Here is a 20220-nt window from a genome sequence, read left to right as displayed (position 1 = left end):
AAATATCCTTAAATTCTGATTGGCTATAACCAGAGGCAAATCTCTGCTGTAACTAAGGGTAAATAATAGGTGGGTAAATTTTATCTACAGTATCCTGCCATCTTTGTCTTAAAAAAAGAAACACTAGAATTTAGAAACATAAATGGGAAAAAGAGTAGTGCTGTATATTCATGGGTGGGTAAAACCTATCTCATGGCTCTTGCATTTTTCGATTTTGCAGCAACTGCTGGAGTGTAATAAGTGCCGAAACAGCTATCACCCTGAGTGCCTGGGACCAAACTACCCAACCAAACCCACCAAGAAAAAGAAAGTTTGGGTAAGTTTATTGCACTATCCAAAGAGAACTATAATTCTTGAGTCTTTTGAGCTTCCATTACTGTTAATTCAGGTGAAGTCTGGGTGACTGCTTCTTAGAGATATTTGGGAAGAAAGGGGTGTCAAGAGAGATATGGTGGGAAATGTAAGTGATATAAAACAAAAGATGTTGACAAAAATTTATTTAAAAAAAAAAAAAAGAAAGTTTATCTCTTCTTTTCCAGATCTGTACCAAGTGTGTTCGATGCAAGAGCTGTGGATCTACAACTCCAGGCAAAGGGTGGGATGCACAGTGGTCTCATGATTTTTCACTGTGCCATGATTGTGCCAAACTCTTTGCTAAAGGTACTCGAAGAATCCACAATCTGTTTATATTTTATTAATTGCATTTAAATATTGTTTACAAGGCATACAGGTGATATGAGCATCATTTTAGCAGAATTTAAAAAGTGTGTTGGAGGTAGTAGATGTTGTCAAAGATATATATTATCACTTTGAAGCATTTCCCAAATCCTTGGTCTTTTCCTTGCATTTGAGTATAGTAATACAGTTATAGAAAGTATTTTGTTTTATTTAAAGTATTGAAGCAGAGATAATTTTTTTACAAAAATGCTAATCAAAGTGCAAACAGGTGAAAAGGCAGATTCTCTTTCTCATAGTAAGTGTAATCTCTTTCCTTCTTTCCTTTCTTCCTTCCTTTTTCTCTCCCTCCCTCTTTTTTTTTTTTGCAGATAGAACATTTTGTCTAGGATTGTTAAGCTATATTTCCTCCTTTTTTCCTAATTTTAATTTTATTTACTTTTCTTTCTCCTTTCTTTAAGCCATCTAATTGAACTACTCTGTATATTTGTGAATAGTTTTAATGGAGAGAAATAATTTGTGGTACAACTATAGCGGCTCTGGAAGTTCTCCTTATTTATTGGAGCATTCCAGAAATGCATGACATAAAAAGAAAGATTATTGATATTTGAGTGATTCTGGAAGAATATAGCGACTTGAATGAGGCTTTGTTTTTGTCTTCCCAAATAAACATTGAGAACTTTATTATAAAGTATTGCTTTGCTTTTAGGAAACTTCTGCCCACTTTGTGACAAGTGTTATGATGATGATGACTATGAGAGCAAGATGATGCAGTGTGGGAAATGTGATCGATGGGTTCACTCCAAGTGTGAAAACCTTTCAGGTACAGAGAATGGGACCTTCTGGGATACTTACGAATAGTTTACCTAAACTTCCATTTTCCCAGCATTTCCAGGCCTTTCAACTTCATTCATGTTGCTGCATAATTTTTTTAAAGCTCAAGTTATTGCTTTTTATAGACTATGCAGTGAATCTCCCAATTACCAAATTCTATGTTGGTGTGAATTAGTAACAGCCATTTTGTAAGTCACATGGAAAACTAGCTCCTTTGGGTCCCAGAGGTACCAAAAGTATTGTTATCATCACCTGCTTCACTGAAAAGATAGAGTGGGTGATGTGAAGTATCAAGCCATGTGAGAGATACTAGATTAGTTTCCTCTTTCCCTCATCCTGTGAACAGTCTTCATTACATTCTTTTGTCCCTAGATGAAATGTATGAGATCCTCTCCAACCTGCCTGAGAGTGTGGCCTATACCTGTGTGAACTGTACAGTGCGGCATCCTGCCGAGTGGAGGTTGGCTTTAGAAAAAGAGCTCCAGATTTCTTTGAAACAGGTTTTAACTGCACTGTTGAATTCTCGAACCACCAGCCACTTACTCCGTTATAGACAGGTAGGTCTAAAATTCCCCATACCTGATGCTGCCTAGTTATTTGTCAGTTTATCAATATTAGATTTTGTTTGAGGACAGAAAGAGTTATGAGACAAAGTCTCTATTTTTCCAAGATAATTCGATTTAAAAAATAGGGTATTTAGATAAGAGTCTTTTTGGGCATATTGCTGCTTCTGCATGACAGAAAGTTTAGTGAACTTACAGGTAGACTTTGAAGTTAAAATTAACATTTTTAGACTCCTAAATCCTTGTAATTTATTAAGTGACAGGTGAGTTTTAGAGGCAGTTATATGGAAGCATAATCTGTATTAGTGAAGAAATTACTTACTACTCATATAGCTCTTACTATATTGCTAGATTGCCCTGTGATCTTTTAGTAGTATCATTTTTTAGGAGAAAGCTGCAGTTTGCCGTCCTCAGAAGAAATTTTGCTAAGCAGTTCTGACCATGAAATATTACTCTTCAGGCTGGATTTAGGAAAGCTCAAAAGCTAACTTGGAGGGTGGGGGAAGTGACAGGGTGTTCTCCACTTCAATAAATATTAATTGAGCATCTAGTACAGAACACTGGGGTGTAGGAATTAGTGAAGATAAAAAAATTAAATAAAACATAGCCCCTCAATCAATCCATAAGTATTTATTAAGTGCTTACTATGTGCTAAAACAGTCCTTGCTGTCAATGAGCTTACATTCTAATGGGGGAGATGACATAAACAGTGCTGTACAAGATAGAGAGTTTAAAAAATGGTAACTGTAGAGGGGAATGCAATAGCCCCTGAGAAAGAAAGGATTCCTGTAGTACGTGTTACTTAAGCTGAGAGCTAGGAAAATAAAAACCAAGAATTCTAAGACGTAGAGATGAGGAGAGAGAGGGTATAGCATGGGAGACAACCTGTATAAAGACATGGAAGTATTGTGTATAAGAAGCCATAATGTACATTTCCTGCAGGAAAGTAATGTGTAAGACTGCAAAGACAGGAAGGGGCCAGGTTTTAAATAAATGCCAAATAGAGTTTATATTTGATCCTACAGGTAACAGGGAACCATGAAGTTTTTTAAGTAGAGGGTTGATATGGTCAGGCCTCTGTTGTAGGAAAGCCACTTTAACAATTGTGTAGTTGCTAGATTGCTCACTTTCTTCTTACTTTTGTGCACCTTGATCTGAATACATTCTTCAACAAGTATTTATTAAGCATCCACTATGTACCAGGCTCCAAGCTAGTTACTAGAAATAGAAAGACGAAAAGAAGGCATTGCTTTTTCCTCAAAGAGCTTACATTCTGTTTGGGAAAGCAACATGTAAATATAAAAAATAATTACTGGAAGGGATAGTACCAGCAACTGGGGGAATCAGGATAAGCCTTGTGTGGAAAGTGACATTTGAGATGAGCTATGAAGGAAGCTAGGGAGTCTCTGAGGCAAAGGTGAGAAAGTGTTATCTCCTATGCTTTGAAGTTATTCTTTGCAAAGGTACAAAGAAAGGAGTTGTAATATTGGAGTATATGGAGTGCATACTGTATAATGTATGAGTAACAAGAAGCAAGCCAGTTTGACCCTAATATAGAATGGGTGATGGAGAATTAAGTTCAGTAAGCCTCGAAAAGGGGGAGCCAGGTTATGAAGGGCTTTAAATGATGAATACAGTTGTTTATGTTTTAGAGGCCAGAGAGACCATGGAGAGAGTTTACTTTGGAGACCAGATGCTTAGTGACTGATTGAAAGTAACATATTATCTGTACATCATTCCTGGATATAGGCTGCCAAGCCCCCTGACTTAAATCCAGAGACAGAGGAGAGTATACCTTCCCGAAGCTCCCCAGAAGGACCTGATCCACCGATTCTGACTGAGGTCAGCAAGCAGGAAGAACAGCAGCCCTTGGACCTGGAAGGAGTAAAGAAGAAAATGGACCAAGGAAGTTACACATCTGTGGTATGTCTCTAGAGCACAGTAACAAGAAATTCAAATGATGATTTTCATTTTATTTTGAAATGTATCATTTTGTCTTGGAATAGATGTTTAAAGCTTTGGGGGAATTCAGTTTTGTGTTTCAGAAAAGGGGCTTGAATAAGGTTGGTTTGTTTGTCTTTCCCCTGACTTTTCTGGAAATTAATGCATGTTCAAAAGAACACTCAAGTCTCCTAGAAAGTATTTATGGAGAGAAAAAACACTAGTGTAAACTTAATTAGTTTATTCCTGCGGGACCAGATTTAAATAATGTGCTTATGTTTTAAGATCTTCTTTTGCAGATGGTTTTTAATTTTAGGGCAGGAAATTTTTAAAACCTTGTTTGGAGTTACTATTTAACATTTAATGGCTTATATTTATGTCTAGTTATTTATGCAGCGTAACTTAAAGGAGAAACTGTTTTTATGATTTATGAACTGTTTGGGTAGTACTTTACTATTAGCTGGCTAACCTTTATACTAAAATTTGGCCAGATTTAACACCTCTGGGCAGACACAAGTTGATTGTTAGCTGGTTCCCAAAGTCCCTAGCCATGTTGTTACATTGTTTACAATGTTTTACAATGATGTTGTTACAGTGTTTAAATGGGATATGAGTTAGTTTTGTTTTTCAAGTTTTGGGTTTTTTAAGAATTGCACATGTGTTGGATATTTAGATAAGGAAGGAAAACATTCCATTTTTGGCATGTACATTTTTATGTGTTTATGTATGTATACTATGTATTTCCAATAGTTGGAATTCAGTGATGATATCGTGAAGATTATTCAAGCAGCTATCAATTCAGATGGAGGGCAACCAGAGGTTAAAAAAGCTAATAGCATGGTCAAGTCCTTCTTCATTCGGGTGAGTGACATTAGTTTTTTATTTTAAAAAATTTGTTTCTATGTAATTATTCTCTATAAAAAGAATGAACTTGTTCTCTCTTCACTTCTTGTTCCATCATTGCAAGGCTTTGTTTTTACACCAGTTCCATATAGAGTTAAGCAATCTTCAGTTTTTGGTTTTTTGTTTTGTTTTGTTTTGTTTTTTGCTTTTTGGGTTTTTTGGTGAGGCAGTCGTTTTAAGTGACTTGCCCAGAGTCACACAGCTAGTAAGTGTCAAGTGTCAGAGGTCAGATTTGAGCTCAGGTCCTGTTGATTCCAAGGCCAGAGCCTTGGAGTCTATCCACTATCCACTGCACCACCTAGCTGCCCCCAACCTTTTGTTTTTCTTTGGGGTGGAGGTGAGGGGGTGAGTTTTGAACTGCTGGTAAGATTGTCAGGATTGATGGATCTTTCTTTAGGACCTGAAATCTCTTCCTGGTGAAATAATTTAGGGTAAAGTTGTCTAATTGTTGAAATTCTTGTCTGTTTTATTCAGCAAATGGAACGTGTTTTTCCTTGGTTCAGTGTCAAAAAGTCCAGGTTTTGGGAACCAAATAAAGTTACAAGCAAGTAAGTAACTTTAGCATCCCTCAACAATAACTTTCTTAAATTTGTTAGTTTCTTGAGCTAGAAGTGATCAAGAAATCCTATTCCTTTCAAAAATGACTGTTCAGACTTTTGGATTAGTCTTTTAGTCTAGGTTTTATTAAAAACAGAAATACATTAGAATACTAGTGTTGTAGAATGATCAGAATCATAACCTATGTGATATAACCTGTAGGTTATCAGTCTTTGGTTATTGTATGTAGAAATTATGAGAGGCAGTATGGCGTAATGGATATAGAGCTGGCCTTGAGTTGAAATACCTCTGTTTAAGACCTGCCTCTGAAACATAACTGCCTTTTTGGGACCGTGAGCATATCCAATTATCTAAACTTGTACTTGGAAAAATATATATCCAGGATAGAACTGCCATTTGGTATTAATGAGACAAGACAGTTATTTAAAGAGAAATATACATTCAATAATGAGATTGTATTTTAAGCACTTGTTCTTCATTACAGTCCTTTTTGAGGCACAAATTATGGCATTTTGCAAGAGTGTGTGATAAGTTATATTTGAGTCTTAATTATTTAGCCTTAATTAGACCATAGGAAGTACTTAATAAATCCTTGTTAAATGTCATTGAATTTGTGTTTTCAGCAGTGGAATGTTACCAAATGCAGTGCTACCACCTTCACTTGACCATAATTATGCTCAGTGGCAAGAGAGAGAAGAGAACAGCCACACCGAGCAGCCTCCTTTGATGAAGAAAATCATTCCAGCGCCTAAACCCAAAGGCCCTGGAGAGCCAGACTCGCCAATTCCTCTGCATCCTCCCACACCGCCAATCTTAAGTAAGAAGCCAGAAATTATCATATTTCCTCACCAGATATTTGTATGAGATATAAGCTTATGTATAGCAGGTGCTAGCTTTATGAGACTAAATTTAACATATTTAAAAATCTGAGGGGAATTCTTAAGATGTCATTAAGAGTAGCAGCCTCATTATTTTCTCATTTAGAGATTATCCAAGGAGTTGTCACAAGTCTTTTAGTACTCTAACACACGGCAAAGACCAAACTAGTGGGCTCTTCATGTCTACCCATGGCTTCTTAGGGGCTACAGAATACTATTTAAGATGAAATTAAAATAAAATCCTATTTTCTTGAAATTCATAGTTTCTAAACTTGCCAAACATAACTTGCATATCTTTCTTTGGGGGCCCAAGATACAGACAGGAGCCGGGAGGACAGTCCTGAGCTGAACCCACCCCCAGGTGTAGAAGATAATCGACAGTGTGCATTATGCTTGACATATGGTGATGATAATGCTAATGTAAGTACTTGGCATCCTAGTATTCTATTTAGCGGGCACCAGGACAGAATGTGTTTGCCCTTTGTAACTAATTTTGATCATGGGGATTTCTGTATATTTTATGTCTATTTGGCACTTAAGAGTAAAGCAGTTTTCCCTTGGAACTTTTCTGACAGCTTGTTCAAATTAAATGCTAAAGTGACCAATCTCAGTTTCACCCTCTTGAACTGTAACTGCTATTGGAAGGCACACTGGTAATACTTTGTGAAAGTTAGTAAAATACAAATGATGTCTAGAATAACTTATGACTGACACAGGTTTGTGTGGCTGGCCAGTGTAATATGGTCCATATTGGTCTGTTAGCCTGAGTTTGATTCTGTAAACCTATTGTTGAAAGTGAAACTGTTATCACTTGAATATGATAATTTCCTCAGTTAATAAGCATAGCCATTTTACTTGTTTGGATCCTAGATTTTGGCCCTGATGTAAAAGTATTAAGAAGATTTGAAAGCAGTGTTCTTTAATGTCACATTATGGTTTCATTTGAGTTTCTAAGCTAAAAGGCTATTGATTTTCTGAAGTTATTTTCACAAAGTTAAAAGTCAGTGCCAAAGAAAGCCTTCCTGGCATTGGGTTCTTTGTTGTGGAAAAATAATTTCATACGTCCCATAGGATGCTGGCCGCTTGCTCTACATTGGTCAAAATGAGTGGACCCATGTGAACTGTGCTTTGTGGTCGGCAGAGGTGTTTGAAGATGATGATGGGTCCCTAAAGAATGTGCACATGGCTGTGATTAGGGGCAAGCAGTTGGTGAGTCTTTGGGAGTGGAGTTTTGTGGAAGGAGATTCCTTCATAGTTTTCTAATGTTCTATTTTCTCTAGTAAACTGCTGCTTCACCAATAGCTTTGTATATTCAGGCAATTACATGTGTTGACTCTCTTTGGAACCCTGTATTGGTCTCTGGGGCAGAGAGATACAAAAGAAATGAAAAGGTCTCTATCCTTGAGACACTTAAAAAACAACTACAGAGGTAGTACAAACCTATTAAAATGATAAACTAATCAGTTAATATTTATTAAGCACCTTTTGTGTGCCAGGCACTAAGTAGCACATTGACATAAATTAACGTAGGCACACTCAGTGAGAATGTGAAGTAATGCAGAAACCAATACCAACTGAGTGTAAACAGATAAATTTTCATAGAAGAACTGAATTCGTAGCTGTATTTTGGGGGAAGGGAAGGGAGGAGTTGATCATCACAAAAAAAATATGGAGAAATGGCAAGTATAGAAGAAAGAATAAGTGCCTTTGAGTAGTATGATAGGGTGATATTAAGCAAAGCAAACTATAATTTGCCTGGATAATAATCTAAGGAGGGTCAGTTAATGTATGACTTTGAGAATCATAATGAAAATATCTAATTTTTACAAATTAGGTAATTTGCCATTTATGTTTCTTGTCAAAGGATTGTCAAGTAATTCAAACAGTATGATCTTTGCAGGAGATCTGGACTCATAGACCCTTTTTGGATTTAATGGCCTTCTATCCACTGGAGGATGTCCTAAGCATTGATCTAGGAGGTCTCCCTTTTTAACTCACTGCTCTAGAAGGAAGCCCAGGTTCTAAGTCAAATGGTGATATTTAAACCTAATAGGTTGTGGGGCCTTGTGCAAAAATTGGGAAAAGATATAGTGTACTTATGATACATTTGATATCTGTGTGTAACCACAGACAAGCAGTAAATTTCCTGAGTTGGGGGGTGGTCAGGATGGGGTAAGTTTGCTAAGGGAAAGACACAAAAGATGCAAATATCTAAATAGAGCTTTTGTTCCTCTTGGATTTTTAGAGATGTGAGTACTGCCAAAAGCCAGGGGCCACTGTAGGTTGCTGCCTCACATCCTGCACTAGCAACTATCACTTCATGTGTTCCCGAGCTAAGAATTGTGTATTTCTGGATGATAAAAAAGTTTATTGCCAACGACATCGGGATTTGATCAAAGGAGAGGTAAGGGTGTTCAATTGCCTTTTTAATTCTCTGGGAACTTGGGGGGGAAAATGCTAGCTAAGAATTAACAGGATGAGAAACTTCATTTTGTTCTCCTGAAGAGTCAGTTCCTATGAGCATTTTTCTTGCCCTGATTTGTCTTCTCATTAGAAATATTGACGTTACTAAGAAAGAGTACTGGTATTGAATTAGCTCTACTCTTTGAGTCTGGAATAAGCTAAATGATGAATATATCCTATGAGATAAAACTACTATAGTATTTTAATAGTCCCCCTTCCTTCTTATTTAAGGTGGTTCCTGAGAATGGATTTGAAGTTCTTAGAAGAGTATTTGTAGACTTTGAAGGCATCAGCTTGAGAAGGAAGTTTCTCAGTGGCTTAGAACCAGAAAATATCCACATGATGATTGGTAAGAACTGGATATAGGTAATAGAGAGATGCTGCATTTATGGGAATCTTTTCCTGTCTTTGGAGTTGATGTAGAGAACCTTCTTCAAATTCTCTCTTCTCATCATTTCTCCTTTGTTTGATCAGGCTCAATGACGATTGACTGTTTAGGAATTCTGAATGATCTCTCTGACTGTGAAGATAAGCTTTTTCCTATTGGATATCAGTAAGTAAAATCTATAAAATAGTAATTGAACTTTGTCAGTTGAAGAGTCAGGGCCTCCTTAGATGAGGTTTCAACAAACCTTTTGGTTTGTTGGTGCCTTGTCTGTGCTTAAGGTACTTTTAAAAAACCTCTTTTACAGATGTTCCAGGGTGTACTGGAGCACCACAGATGCTCGAAAACGCTGTGTTTATACATGCAAGATAGTGGAATGCCGTCCTCCAGTTGTAGAGCCAGATATCAATAGTACTGTTGAACATGATGAGAATAGGACCATTGCTCATAGTCCTACCTCTCTCACAGGTGAGTCTCTTATCAAGCTGGAATTTAAGTTGAATACTTGGAAGAAGTGTTTTGGGAGGAGAATGAGAAGAGAAGTTGAATTATCTATGATATTGTTTGTCTCTAACCCAGTATATTCACTGCATGCTTTTAGTCCGTCATCAGCTTGATATCTTAACTAGAACCTACCTTTTTAATACATTTTTTTCTTCAACAGAAGTTCCACCAAGAGAGATTCGCAATACAGCTGAAATTATAAATCCTCCATCCCCAGACCGACCTCCTCATTCACATACCTCCAGCTCCTGTTTCTATCATGTCATCTCAAAAGTCCCCAGAATCCGAATGCCCAGCTATTCTCCAACACAGAGATCCCCTGGTTGTCGTCCATTGCCTTCTGCTGGTAAAGGGCTTTATTAGTTAAATGACATCCTTAACTCATGAATGAGAATCCCCAGTCTGTTTCAGTTTATTTTTTTTCAGTCAATGCTGTTAATGATTAATTTTTCTAGTTTTATAAATTTCACTAAACTATGTGTAGATATTTGAAAGCAGTGGATATTTTGGATTTTTTTCCATTGTAGACTTTATTTTCTCTTTCTCATTTAGGAAGTCCTACCCCAACTACCCATGAGATAGTCACAGTGGGAGACCCTTTACTGTCCTCTGGGCTGAGAAGCATTGGATCCAGACGTCACAGCACTTCCTCTCTGTCACCACAGCGGTCCAAATTCCGGATAATGTCCCCAATGAGAGCTGGGAATTCTTATTCCCGTCACAGTGTTTCCTCTATCTCTGGCATTGGTGCCTCCACTGATCGTGATTCAAGTGTAAAAACAATTGACCACTTCCTAGGGTCATTAAATCCAAGCACTCCAAATACTTTGGGTCAAAACACTCCAACTTCTTCAAGTTCTCAAAGGACATTGGGTACAGTTGGGACTAAAGCAAGTCATATGGATGGACCTCCCCCTTCAGAAATGAAACATATTAGTGCTGCAGACTTATCAACTAAAAGCTCCTCCTTGAAAGGGGAGAAGGGCAAAATGTTGAATTCCAAGGGCTCAGAAGGCTCAACACATACCCTGACTTACCCTGGGAATCCTAAACCAGCCCCCCAGGCTCATAATACAACACCTGGAGAGGTGAATATTAGTAAAATGGGCACCTTTGTTGAACCTTCTTCAGTGTCATTTTCTTCCAAAGAGACCCTTTCTTTCCCGCCACTCCATTTGAGAGGACAAAAGAAAGAGAGAGACCAACATACAAACTCTACCCAGCCAGAAAACCTTTCTCCAGGTGAAGACATAGAAACTAAAGCATTAAAGCCACCCGGGGTGAACAGCAGATCATCTCTTACAAATGAACAAGTGATATCTAGTTCTAGAGATAGAAGACAGAAAGGAAAAAAATCTAATAAAGAAACTTTCAAAGAGAAACATTCCATTAAGTCTTTTTTGGATCCTAGTCAGGTAATGGCTGGTGAGGAAGGAAATCTAAAGCCAGAGTTTGTCAATCAGGTTTTAACATCTGAGCATATAAGCCAGCGACCTTGTAATAATATTTCTTCTGAAAAGAGTGGGGATAAGGTCTTTCCTATTTCAGGGGGCAGCAAAACTCCATCTGTGCAGTTGGAAGGACCAACCAAGGAATCACAGACACCTCGGAAACGGACAGTCAAAGTAACTTTGACACCATTGAAAATGGAAAGTGAAAGTCCGTCCAAAAACACATTGAAAGAAATTGTTCCTGTTTCTCCATCCCAAGGAATGGAATCAGCAACTTTGGCAGAATCATCTTCAACTTCAGAAAGCCCAGGAGATGGCTCTGTGGCACAACCCAGCCCCAATGATACTTCATCCCAAGAATCTCATAGTAACACCTGTCCAACTCTTCCTGTCCAGGATCGAAACTTGGTGCTCCAAGATGGCACCAAGCCTCAAGAAGACAGTTCCTACAAGAGGAGATATCCTCGCCGCAGTGCCCGAGCCCGCTCTAATATGTTTTTTGGGCTCACCCCTCTTTATGGAGTGAGATCCTATGGGGAGGAAGATATTCCATTCTTCAGCAGTTCTTCAGGCAAGAAGCGAGGAAAGAGGTCAGCTGAAGGGCAAGTGGATGGGGCTGATGACTTAAGCACCTCAGATGAAGATGATTTATACTACTATAACTTCACCAGAACAGTGATTTCTTCCAGTGGGGAAGAGCGATTAGGATCCAATAATTTATTTCGGGAAGAAGAGCAATGTGACCTCCCCAAGATTTCACAGCTAGATGGTGTAGATGATGGGACAGAGAGTGATACTAGTGTCACAACCACAGCAAGGAAAGTCAATCAACTTCCCAAAAGAAATGGAAAAGAAAATGGGACAGAGAACTTAAAGCTTGATCGAGCTGAAGATTCTGGGGAAAAGGAACATGTCATCAAGAGTTCAGCTGGTCATAAAACTAATGAACCAAAGATAGACAACTGCCATCCTGTAAGCAGGGTGAAAACACAAGGACAAGATTCCTTGGAGGCCCAGCTCAGCTCACTGGAGTCTGGGCGTAGGGTTCACACAAGTACCCCTTCAGACAAAAACCTGCTAGATACTTACAATACTGAACTTCTGAAATCTGATTCTGACAACAACAATAGTGATGACTGTGGTAATATCCTACCCTCAGATATCATGGACTTTGTGTTAAAGAATACTCCATCCATGCAGGCTTTAGGAGAGAGTCCAGAGTCATCTTCATCTGAACTCCTGACTCTTGGGGAAGGGTTGGGTCTTGACAGCAATCGTGGAAAAGATATGGGCCTCTTTGAAGTGTTTTCTCAGCAGTTACCAACAGCTGAGCCTGTGGACAGTAGTGTGTCTTCCTCTATGTCAGCAGAGGAACAGTTTGAGTTGCCTTTAGAGCTCCCATCAGATCTCTCTGTCCTAACTACCCGGAGTCCCACTGTCCCCAGTCAGAACCCAAACAGACTGGCAGTAATCTCAGACACAGGGGAGAAGAGAGTGACAATCACAGAAAAGTCTGTGGCCTCAACTGAAAGTGACTCAGCACTGTTGAGTCCAGGAGTAGATCCAACCCCAGAAGGCCACATGACTCCAGATCATTTCATCCAAGGGCACATGGATGCAGACCATATTGCTAGCCCTCCTTGTGGTTCGGTAGAACAAGGACATGGCAACAACCAGGACTTAACTAGAAACAGCAGCACTCCTAGCCTTCAGGTTCCTGTTTCTCCTACCGTTCCTCTTCAGAATCAAAAATATGTTCCTAGTTCTACAGATAGCCCTGGTCCATCTCAAATTTCAAATGCAGCTGTCCAGACCACTCCACCTCACATGAAACCAGCCACTGAAAAACTCCTTGTCGTCAACCAGAATATGCAGCCACTTTATGTTCTCCAAACCCTTCCAAATGGAGTAACTCAAAAAATACAGCTGACCCCCTCAGTTAGTTCTGCCCCCAGTGTGATGGAAACCAACACATCAGTGCTTGGGCCCATGGGCAGTGGTCTCACTTTAGCCACAGGACTGAATCCAAGTTTGCCATCATCTCAGTCTTTGTTCCCCCCTTCTAGCAAAGGATTGCTCCCTATGACTCATCACCAGCACTTACATTCTTTTCCTGCAGCTACTCAAAGTAGTTTCCCACCCAACATGAATAATCCTACTTCAAGCTTGTTAATTGGTGTCCAGCCTCCTCCAGATCCCCAACTTTTGGTTTCAGAAACTAATCAGAGGACAGACATCAATACCACTGCAACCACTCCACCTCCTGGGTTAAAGAAAAGGCCCATATCTCGTCTACACTCTCGAAAGAATAAAAAACTTGCTCCTTCAAGCACTTCATCATCTATTGCCCCTTCTGATATGGTCTCTAACATGACTCTGATTAATTTTACACCCTCCCAGCTTTCAAACCATCCAAGTCTATTAGATTTAGGATCACTTGGAAATACTGCCTCCCACCGAACAGTCCCCAACATCATCAAAAGGTCTAAGTCTGGTATTATGTACTTTGAACAGGCACCCTTGTTACCACAGAGTGTGGGAGGAGCTGCTACTTCAACAGTTGGGACATCAACAATAGGCCCAGATACCAGCCACCTTGCAGCAGGACCTGTTTCTGGTTTGGCATCAGGTTCCTCTGTTCTTAATGTTTCCATGCAAGCTGCAACAGCCCCTACCACTGGTGGATCAGTTCCAGGACATGTTTTGGGGCAGGGCTCAGTCACATTAACCAGCCCAAGGTTACTTGGTGCCCCAGACATTGGCTCAATAAGCAACCTCTTAATTAAAGCCAGCCAACAGAGCCTGGGGCTTCAGGAACAGCCCATGACTTTGCCACCAGGATCAGGAATGTTTCCCCAGCTGGGAACATCACAGACCCCCTCCAGTGCTGCAATGACAGCAGCATCCAGTATTTGTGTGCTTCCCTCCACCCAGACTGTGGGCATGACGGTTGCCCCTTCATCTAATGAACCAGAAGGATCCTATCAGCTTCAGCACATGACCCACCTCCTTGCCAGCAAAACTGGGATTCTCCCCTCTCAGTTGGATGTTGCTTCAACTTCAGGGAGCCAGTTGTCAAGCTTTCCACAGCTGGTTGATGTGCCCAACAGCACAGGAATAGAGCAAAGCAAGGCTTCATCCTCAGTTATGCATGCTAGCTCAGCCTCTCCTGGGGGTTCCCCATCTTCTGGCCAACAGTCAGCAAGCAGTTCAGTGCTAGGCCCCACTAAGTCCAGGCCAAAAGTCAAACGGATTCAGCTGCCTTTGGACAAGGGGAATGGTAAGAAGCACAAGGTTTCCCACATGCGGACCAGTTCCTCTGAAGCACACATTCCAGATCCAGAAGCCAACCCCACATCCCTGACCTCAGTGACAGGGTAAGAAAAGCCATTGTTGTTACATTGTGTCATGATAAGCTAGGTTCTGAACTGGGGCGGATTTAAAACTTTTCCCACTGTTGCCTCTTTTCCTGTTGTTCTTTCCCCTCATAAATTACTGGGGGGTTTTTGTTTTGTTTTTGACATCTTTTGAATGTATCACAGTGACAGTTACAAGAGCAAATTTAGTCCCATCAGTGGGTGTTAAGGCTCTTGAGAAGAAGCATTATCTCTGTTCAGTCATTTGTTGGGGTTTGAAGCACTTCATGAAGCTTTATTTCTTCTTTGTCTGAGGCTACCAGGGAACACTTATTTCTATTTGGAGAGTCATTTTGAGGGCAGAGTCACCAGCTGGCTCATCCTGATGTGTTTATTCCATATGATTAGGCCTTTTAGTTTAACCTAAATATTTCTCAGTAGGTTCTTTGAACAGTCCTAAACACTTCTTTTCCAGGACTCCAGGATCAAAGTTAGATGTTCAGGATACAGCTAACATGGATCAATCATCACAAAAAGATTGTGGACAGTCTACAAGGTAAGCTGAAAAGAAGACTTTAGTGTAGGATTAGATAGTCTTCTGCTTATATCATTTTAAAAATTTACCCTGTTTTGCTTTGGTTTGGTTTTTTAAATTTATTTTTAACTTTCTTTTCTTTTTAAATTTTGTGTTCTAGATTCTCTCTGCCTCCCCCACCCCCAAGAAGGCAAGCCATATAATATCAATTATACACATGAAATCATACAGAACATATTTCCATATTAGCCATATTTCAAAAAAAAAAGCAAGAAAAATAAAGTGAGAAAATTATAGTCCAATTAGCACTCAGAGACCATCAGTTCCCTCTTTGGAGATGAATAGCGTTTTTCATCGTGAGTTCCTTGATCATTGTATTGATCAGAATAGCCAAGTCTTTAACAGTTGATTGTCATTATAACATAGCTATTACTGTACACAATGATCTCCAGGTTCTTCTCACTTCACTTTGCATCAGTTCACATAGGTCTTGCCATGTTTTTCTGAAACCATCCCCTTCCTCATTTCTTTTAGCACAATAGTACTCTATCACAATCTTGTTCAGCCATTCCCCAATTGATGAGCATCTCTTCAATTTCCAGTTATTTACCACCACAAAAAGAGCTGCTATAAATATTTTTGTATATATAGGTCCTTTTCCTTTTTCTTTGATCTCTTTGGGATACATACCTGGTAATGGTATTGCTAGATCCAAGGGTATGCACAGTTTTATAGCTCCTTGGGCATAGTTCCAAATTGTTTTCCAGAATGGTTGGACCAGTTCACAATTCCACCAACAGTTCATTAATGTACTGATTTTTCCCTCATCCAATCTAAACATTTATCCTTTCTGATAGGTGTGAAGGTAATAGATACCTCAGAATTGTTTTAATTTGCATTTCTCTGATCAATAGTGATTTAGAGCTTTTTTTCTTATAACTTTAAATAGCTTTGCTTTCTTCTGAAAACTGCATGTTCCTATCCTTTGTGAACACTTATCAGTTGGGGAATGGCTCTTATGTTTATAAATTTGACTCAGTTCTGTACTCAGTATATATTTGAGAAATGAGATCTTTATCAGAGAAACTTGTTGTCAACATTTTTTATATTAGTTCATTGTCCATGGTACCTTTTAGCAAAATGCAGTTTCCCTGATTATCTCTTTCAACTGGGTCTATTTTTGCATTTGCTTTGTCTGATATGATTGCTACCCCTGCTCTTTTTATTTCAGTTAAAGCATATCAGATTCTGCTCTAGCCTTTTATTTCAACTCTGTATCTTTCTGTTTCAAGTGTGTCTCTTGTAAACCATCATACTGTTGGATTTTGGTTTCTCATCCATTCTGCTATCTGCTTCTGCTTTATGGGTGAGCTCATCGCATTCACATTCACAGTTAAAATTATTAACTGTGTACATCCTTACAGGGACAGCTAGGTGGCTCAGTGGACAGAGTTCCAGGCCTGGATTCAGGAAAACTCATCTTCCTGAGTTCAAAGCTGACCTCAGACATTTCCTAGCTATATGACCCTGGGGCAAGTCAGCTAAACCCTGTTTACCTCAGTTTCCTCATCTGTAAAATGAGCTGGAGAAGGAAATAGCAAACTGCTTCAGTAGCTTTGCCAAGAAAACCCCCAATGGGGTCACGAAGAGTCAGACATGACTGAAACAACTGAACAACAATTTCCCTTCATCCCATCGTCTTTTTCTTCCTCTCTTTTTATTCTGTCTGTCCTCAGAAATCTATTCTGCTTCTAACCACTGCTTCCCTTATGCCACCCTCCCCTTATTCTCCCTGCTGTCTTTTCTTATCTCCTTCCCCTTCTATATCCCTATTGGGTAGGTTACATTTCTATACACAACTGTGTGTGTGTGCGTGCGCGTGCGTGGGTGCATTTCTTCTTTGAACCAGTTCCAATGCTAGTGAGGTTCAAGCATTGCCTACCACCCTCCACCATTTTCCCCTCCTTTGTGAAAGCTCCTCCTTGCATCCCTCTTCTGCATGAGAAAATTTTCCCCATTCCCCTTCCCCTTTCTCCCAGTGCATCCTTCTTTCTCCCCCCTTCATTTTTTTTGGAGATCATTTCAATATAATCACCTCACACCCATGTATTCTGTCTATGTAAACTCCTTTTAACTGCCCCAATAGCGAAAAAGTTCTTAGGAGTTACATGTATTATCTTCCCATATAGGAATGCAAACAATTTAACTTTATTGAGTCCCTTATGATTACTCTTTCGTGTTTACCTTTTTATGCTTCTCCAGAGTCTTCCCACATGAATGTCAGATTGAATGTCAGATTTTTCTATTCAGCTCTGGTTTTTTTATCAGGAGTGCTTGAAAGTCCTCTATTTTGTTAAATGTCCATTTTTTCCTTTGAAAGGGTATACCTGTTTTGCTAGGTAGGTGATTCTTAGTTGTAATCCTAGCTCCTTTGCCCTCGAGAATATCCCATTCCAAGCCCTCTGATCCTCTGATATAGAAGCTGCTGAATCTGTTTTATCCTGACTGTGGCTCCACAACATTTCAGTTGTTTCTTTCTGGCTGCTTAGAATATTTTCTCCTTGACCTGGGAGCTTTGGAATTTGGCAGTCATATTCCTAGGCATTTTCATTTTGAGATCTCTTTCAGGAGGTGGAATCTTTCAGTTTTTATTTTACCCTCTGGTTCTAGGATATTGGGGCAATTTTCCTTGATAATTTCTTGAAAGATAGTGTTTAGGCTCTTCTTTATGATCATGACTTTCAGGTAGTCTAGTAATTCTTAAATTATCTCTCCTAGATCTATTTTCCAGGTCAGTTGTTTTTCCAGTGAGATATTTCACATTTTCTTCTACTTTTTTTCCTTTTTGTAATTTTGTTTTACTGTTTTTTAATGTCTCGTGGAGTCATTAGCTTCCATTTGCTCAGGTATAATTTTTAAGTAATTATTTTCTTCAGCAAGCTTTTGTACTTCTTTTTTCCATTTGGCCAATTATACTTTTTAAGGAATTCTTTTCTTCAGTAACTTTTTATCCCTCTTCTTCCTTGTGGCTAATTGTGCTTTTTAAAGAGTTCTCACCAGTAGATTTTTGTTCCTCTTTTACCATTTGGCCTATTTTTGTTTTCTAAGGTGTTATTTTTTTGTACTTCCTTTACCAAGCTGTTGATTCTTTTTTCATGATTTTCTTGCGCCACTGTCATTTCTTTTCCCAGTTTTTCCTCTGTCTCTCTTATTTGATTTTTAAAATCCTTTTTGAATTCTTCCAGGAATTTGGGAGAGGGGAAGGCTGTGACCAATTCACATTTTTCTTTGATGCTTTGTGTGTGGCTTTTTTGACATTGTTGTCTTATCAATTTGTGTTTTGATCTTCCCTGTCACCATAGTAACTTGCTATGCTCAGGTTCTTGTTGTTTGCTCATTTTTCTAGCCTGTTTCTTGACTTCTAACTTTGCTTTAAAGTTGAGCTCTGCTCCTGAGGTAGAGGAGGCACTATCCTAAGCTTCAGGTTTTTTGTGCTGCTGTTTTCAGAGCCAATTCTAGGGGTCTGTAAGATGTCAGTTCTTCCACGGTGCTGTTCTCTGAGGAGAGGTGTGGTCGTTGCTCCTCCTGGCCTGCGTTCTGGTTTACAAACTACCACAAGCATTCTTTTCTACCTTGGAACTGTGACTGTAGTTCCTGCTAGTGCTCTTCCTCACCCTGGGACTGTGACCCAGAACCACGTCTGGGCAATGCAACAGTGTCCTACCCCCAGGGCTAGTAGAGAGTCCCCTGTAATCTGCTTCTGACCAGTTGTCCAACCCCCACTTACTGTCTGTGGGCTGAGAGCTCCAGAAGCTATCACCCACAAGGCCTGCTGTTGGCTTATCAGGGCATGGCCTGCACTGGACTGAGACAGACCTTTCCTATAGACCTTCTAAATTGTCTTGGATTGGAAAATTGTTTCACCCCTTCCTTTTGTTGGTTCTGCCACTTCAGAATTTATTTTAAGGTGTTATTTTAACCCTTGGAGGGGAATTTGGGAGAGCTTAGGTGAGTCCCTGCCTTTACTCCACCATCTTGGTTCTACTCCTGCTCCAGTTGTATTGTTGTTAATTTTAAAAGTCAGAGTGAGCAAGATTCATATGAAAATTATTATAACTCAATTATAACTCAGATTATTAAATTGGAACTAGTTTGGAAGTTAAAGTGTTAATAAGCCTCCCTTCAATTTTTCCCTCTAAATACTGTGACCGTAAAGAAAAAATTTTTTAATTTTTAACTTTTTAAATGAGGATTTGGAATTTTTAGTTGTCCTGAAATAGTCAAATAAAAAAAGTTGGGGAATATAGTTTTCTAAAAGGACAATATTTTAGAGCAAGTCTTTCAGAAAAGACTGTTGTATATTTTGTACTTTTCTAATATTTGGCTGTCTTTGAACAAGGTAATGTGCATGTGAAATGATTTGGAAAAGTGTAAAGTATATAAAAATATGTAGTATTCTTATTCAGTACATTCTGTTTAAAGTTACATCAAGTCTTCCCACCCTGGCCTTCCCCCCCCCCACCGTGGGCATTGATTTGTGTAACTGGCAAAGCTTTATCATATACTGTTATTTTTGAGTTGTAATAAAAATGATATTAACATTTGGTTTTCTCTTTGTCTAGGCAAGTGACTGCAATTCAGGAAGAATTGCCAACACAGAATTCAACAAATGAGCAAGAAAGTGCAGGTAAGTATGTGGTTGTCAACTAAACAGGATATTTCTGGTGGCTTATCTATTATTTAAAAGAGTCTCAAAAATAAATACCTGGACATATTTTTCTGCTGCCTTAATAGCAATGTAAGATTTACATAGTTAGTGAAGTGGCTTGACTAAAGGAAGCTAATCTTCATTAGTGTTATTATTATGCAAGAGATGTAAGAGAACCTGCTTTTAGTTCTAAAACCTGATATGTACACCTACCATTTTCTTACTCATTCTCACTATATGTGGGTAAAGTAAATCAGGAAGTCACATTCCATGTGCATATATAGGATAATTCATTATAAAAAACATACTTTCCCAGTTAATTTATTGACTTATTTAATACTCATTAAAATCTCATTTGGGTTACTTTATGGAATCATGTAAAATGATGAAATGTACGTGGGGAGAGGGAGAGACAGGCAAATTTATCAAGGGGGTAACTGGTAGGAGAAGCTAATTAATAAAGACT

The 20220-nt window shown here is 39.0% G+C and overlaps 1 protein-coding gene across 1 annotated transcript in view; it reads left to right on the top strand.

The window, feature by feature from the left end:
* KMT2A (lysine methyltransferase 2A) overlaps window positions 1-20220 on the top strand; it is a 52721-nt gene that overhangs the window by 21722 nt on the left and 10779 nt on the right. The window contains exons 10-27 of the mRNA XM_027835588.1: window positions 221-316; window positions 540-660; window positions 1385-1498; window positions 1882-2066; window positions 3822-3995; window positions 4764-4874; window positions 5391-5464; window positions 6098-6291; window positions 6666-6772; window positions 7424-7561; window positions 8598-8756; window positions 9047-9164; window positions 9290-9368; window positions 9508-9668; window positions 9865-10050; window positions 10257-14532; window positions 14987-15067; window positions 19669-19733. Coding sequence (XP_027691389.1) covers window positions 221-316; window positions 540-660; window positions 1385-1498; window positions 1882-2066; window positions 3822-3995; window positions 4764-4874; window positions 5391-5464; window positions 6098-6291; window positions 6666-6772; window positions 7424-7561; window positions 8598-8756; window positions 9047-9164; window positions 9290-9368; window positions 9508-9668; window positions 9865-10050; window positions 10257-14532; window positions 14987-15067; window positions 19669-19733 — 6439 coding nt within the window. The remainder of the gene's footprint in view (window positions 1-220; window positions 317-539; window positions 661-1384; window positions 1499-1881; window positions 2067-3821; window positions 3996-4763; window positions 4875-5390; window positions 5465-6097; window positions 6292-6665; window positions 6773-7423; window positions 7562-8597; window positions 8757-9046; window positions 9165-9289; window positions 9369-9507; window positions 9669-9864; window positions 10051-10256; window positions 14533-14986; window positions 15068-19668; window positions 19734-20220) is intronic.

This window comes from Vombatus ursinus, unplaced genomic scaffold, assembly GCF_900497805.2.
Source record: "Vombatus ursinus unplaced genomic scaffold, bare-nosed wombat genome assembly UNPS02014816.1, whole genome shotgun sequence".
In the NCBI taxonomy this organism is placed as follows: Eukaryota; Metazoa; Chordata; class Mammalia; order Diprotodontia; family Vombatidae; genus Vombatus; species Vombatus ursinus.
This window is presented reverse-complemented; position numbering and strand designations above follow the sequence as displayed.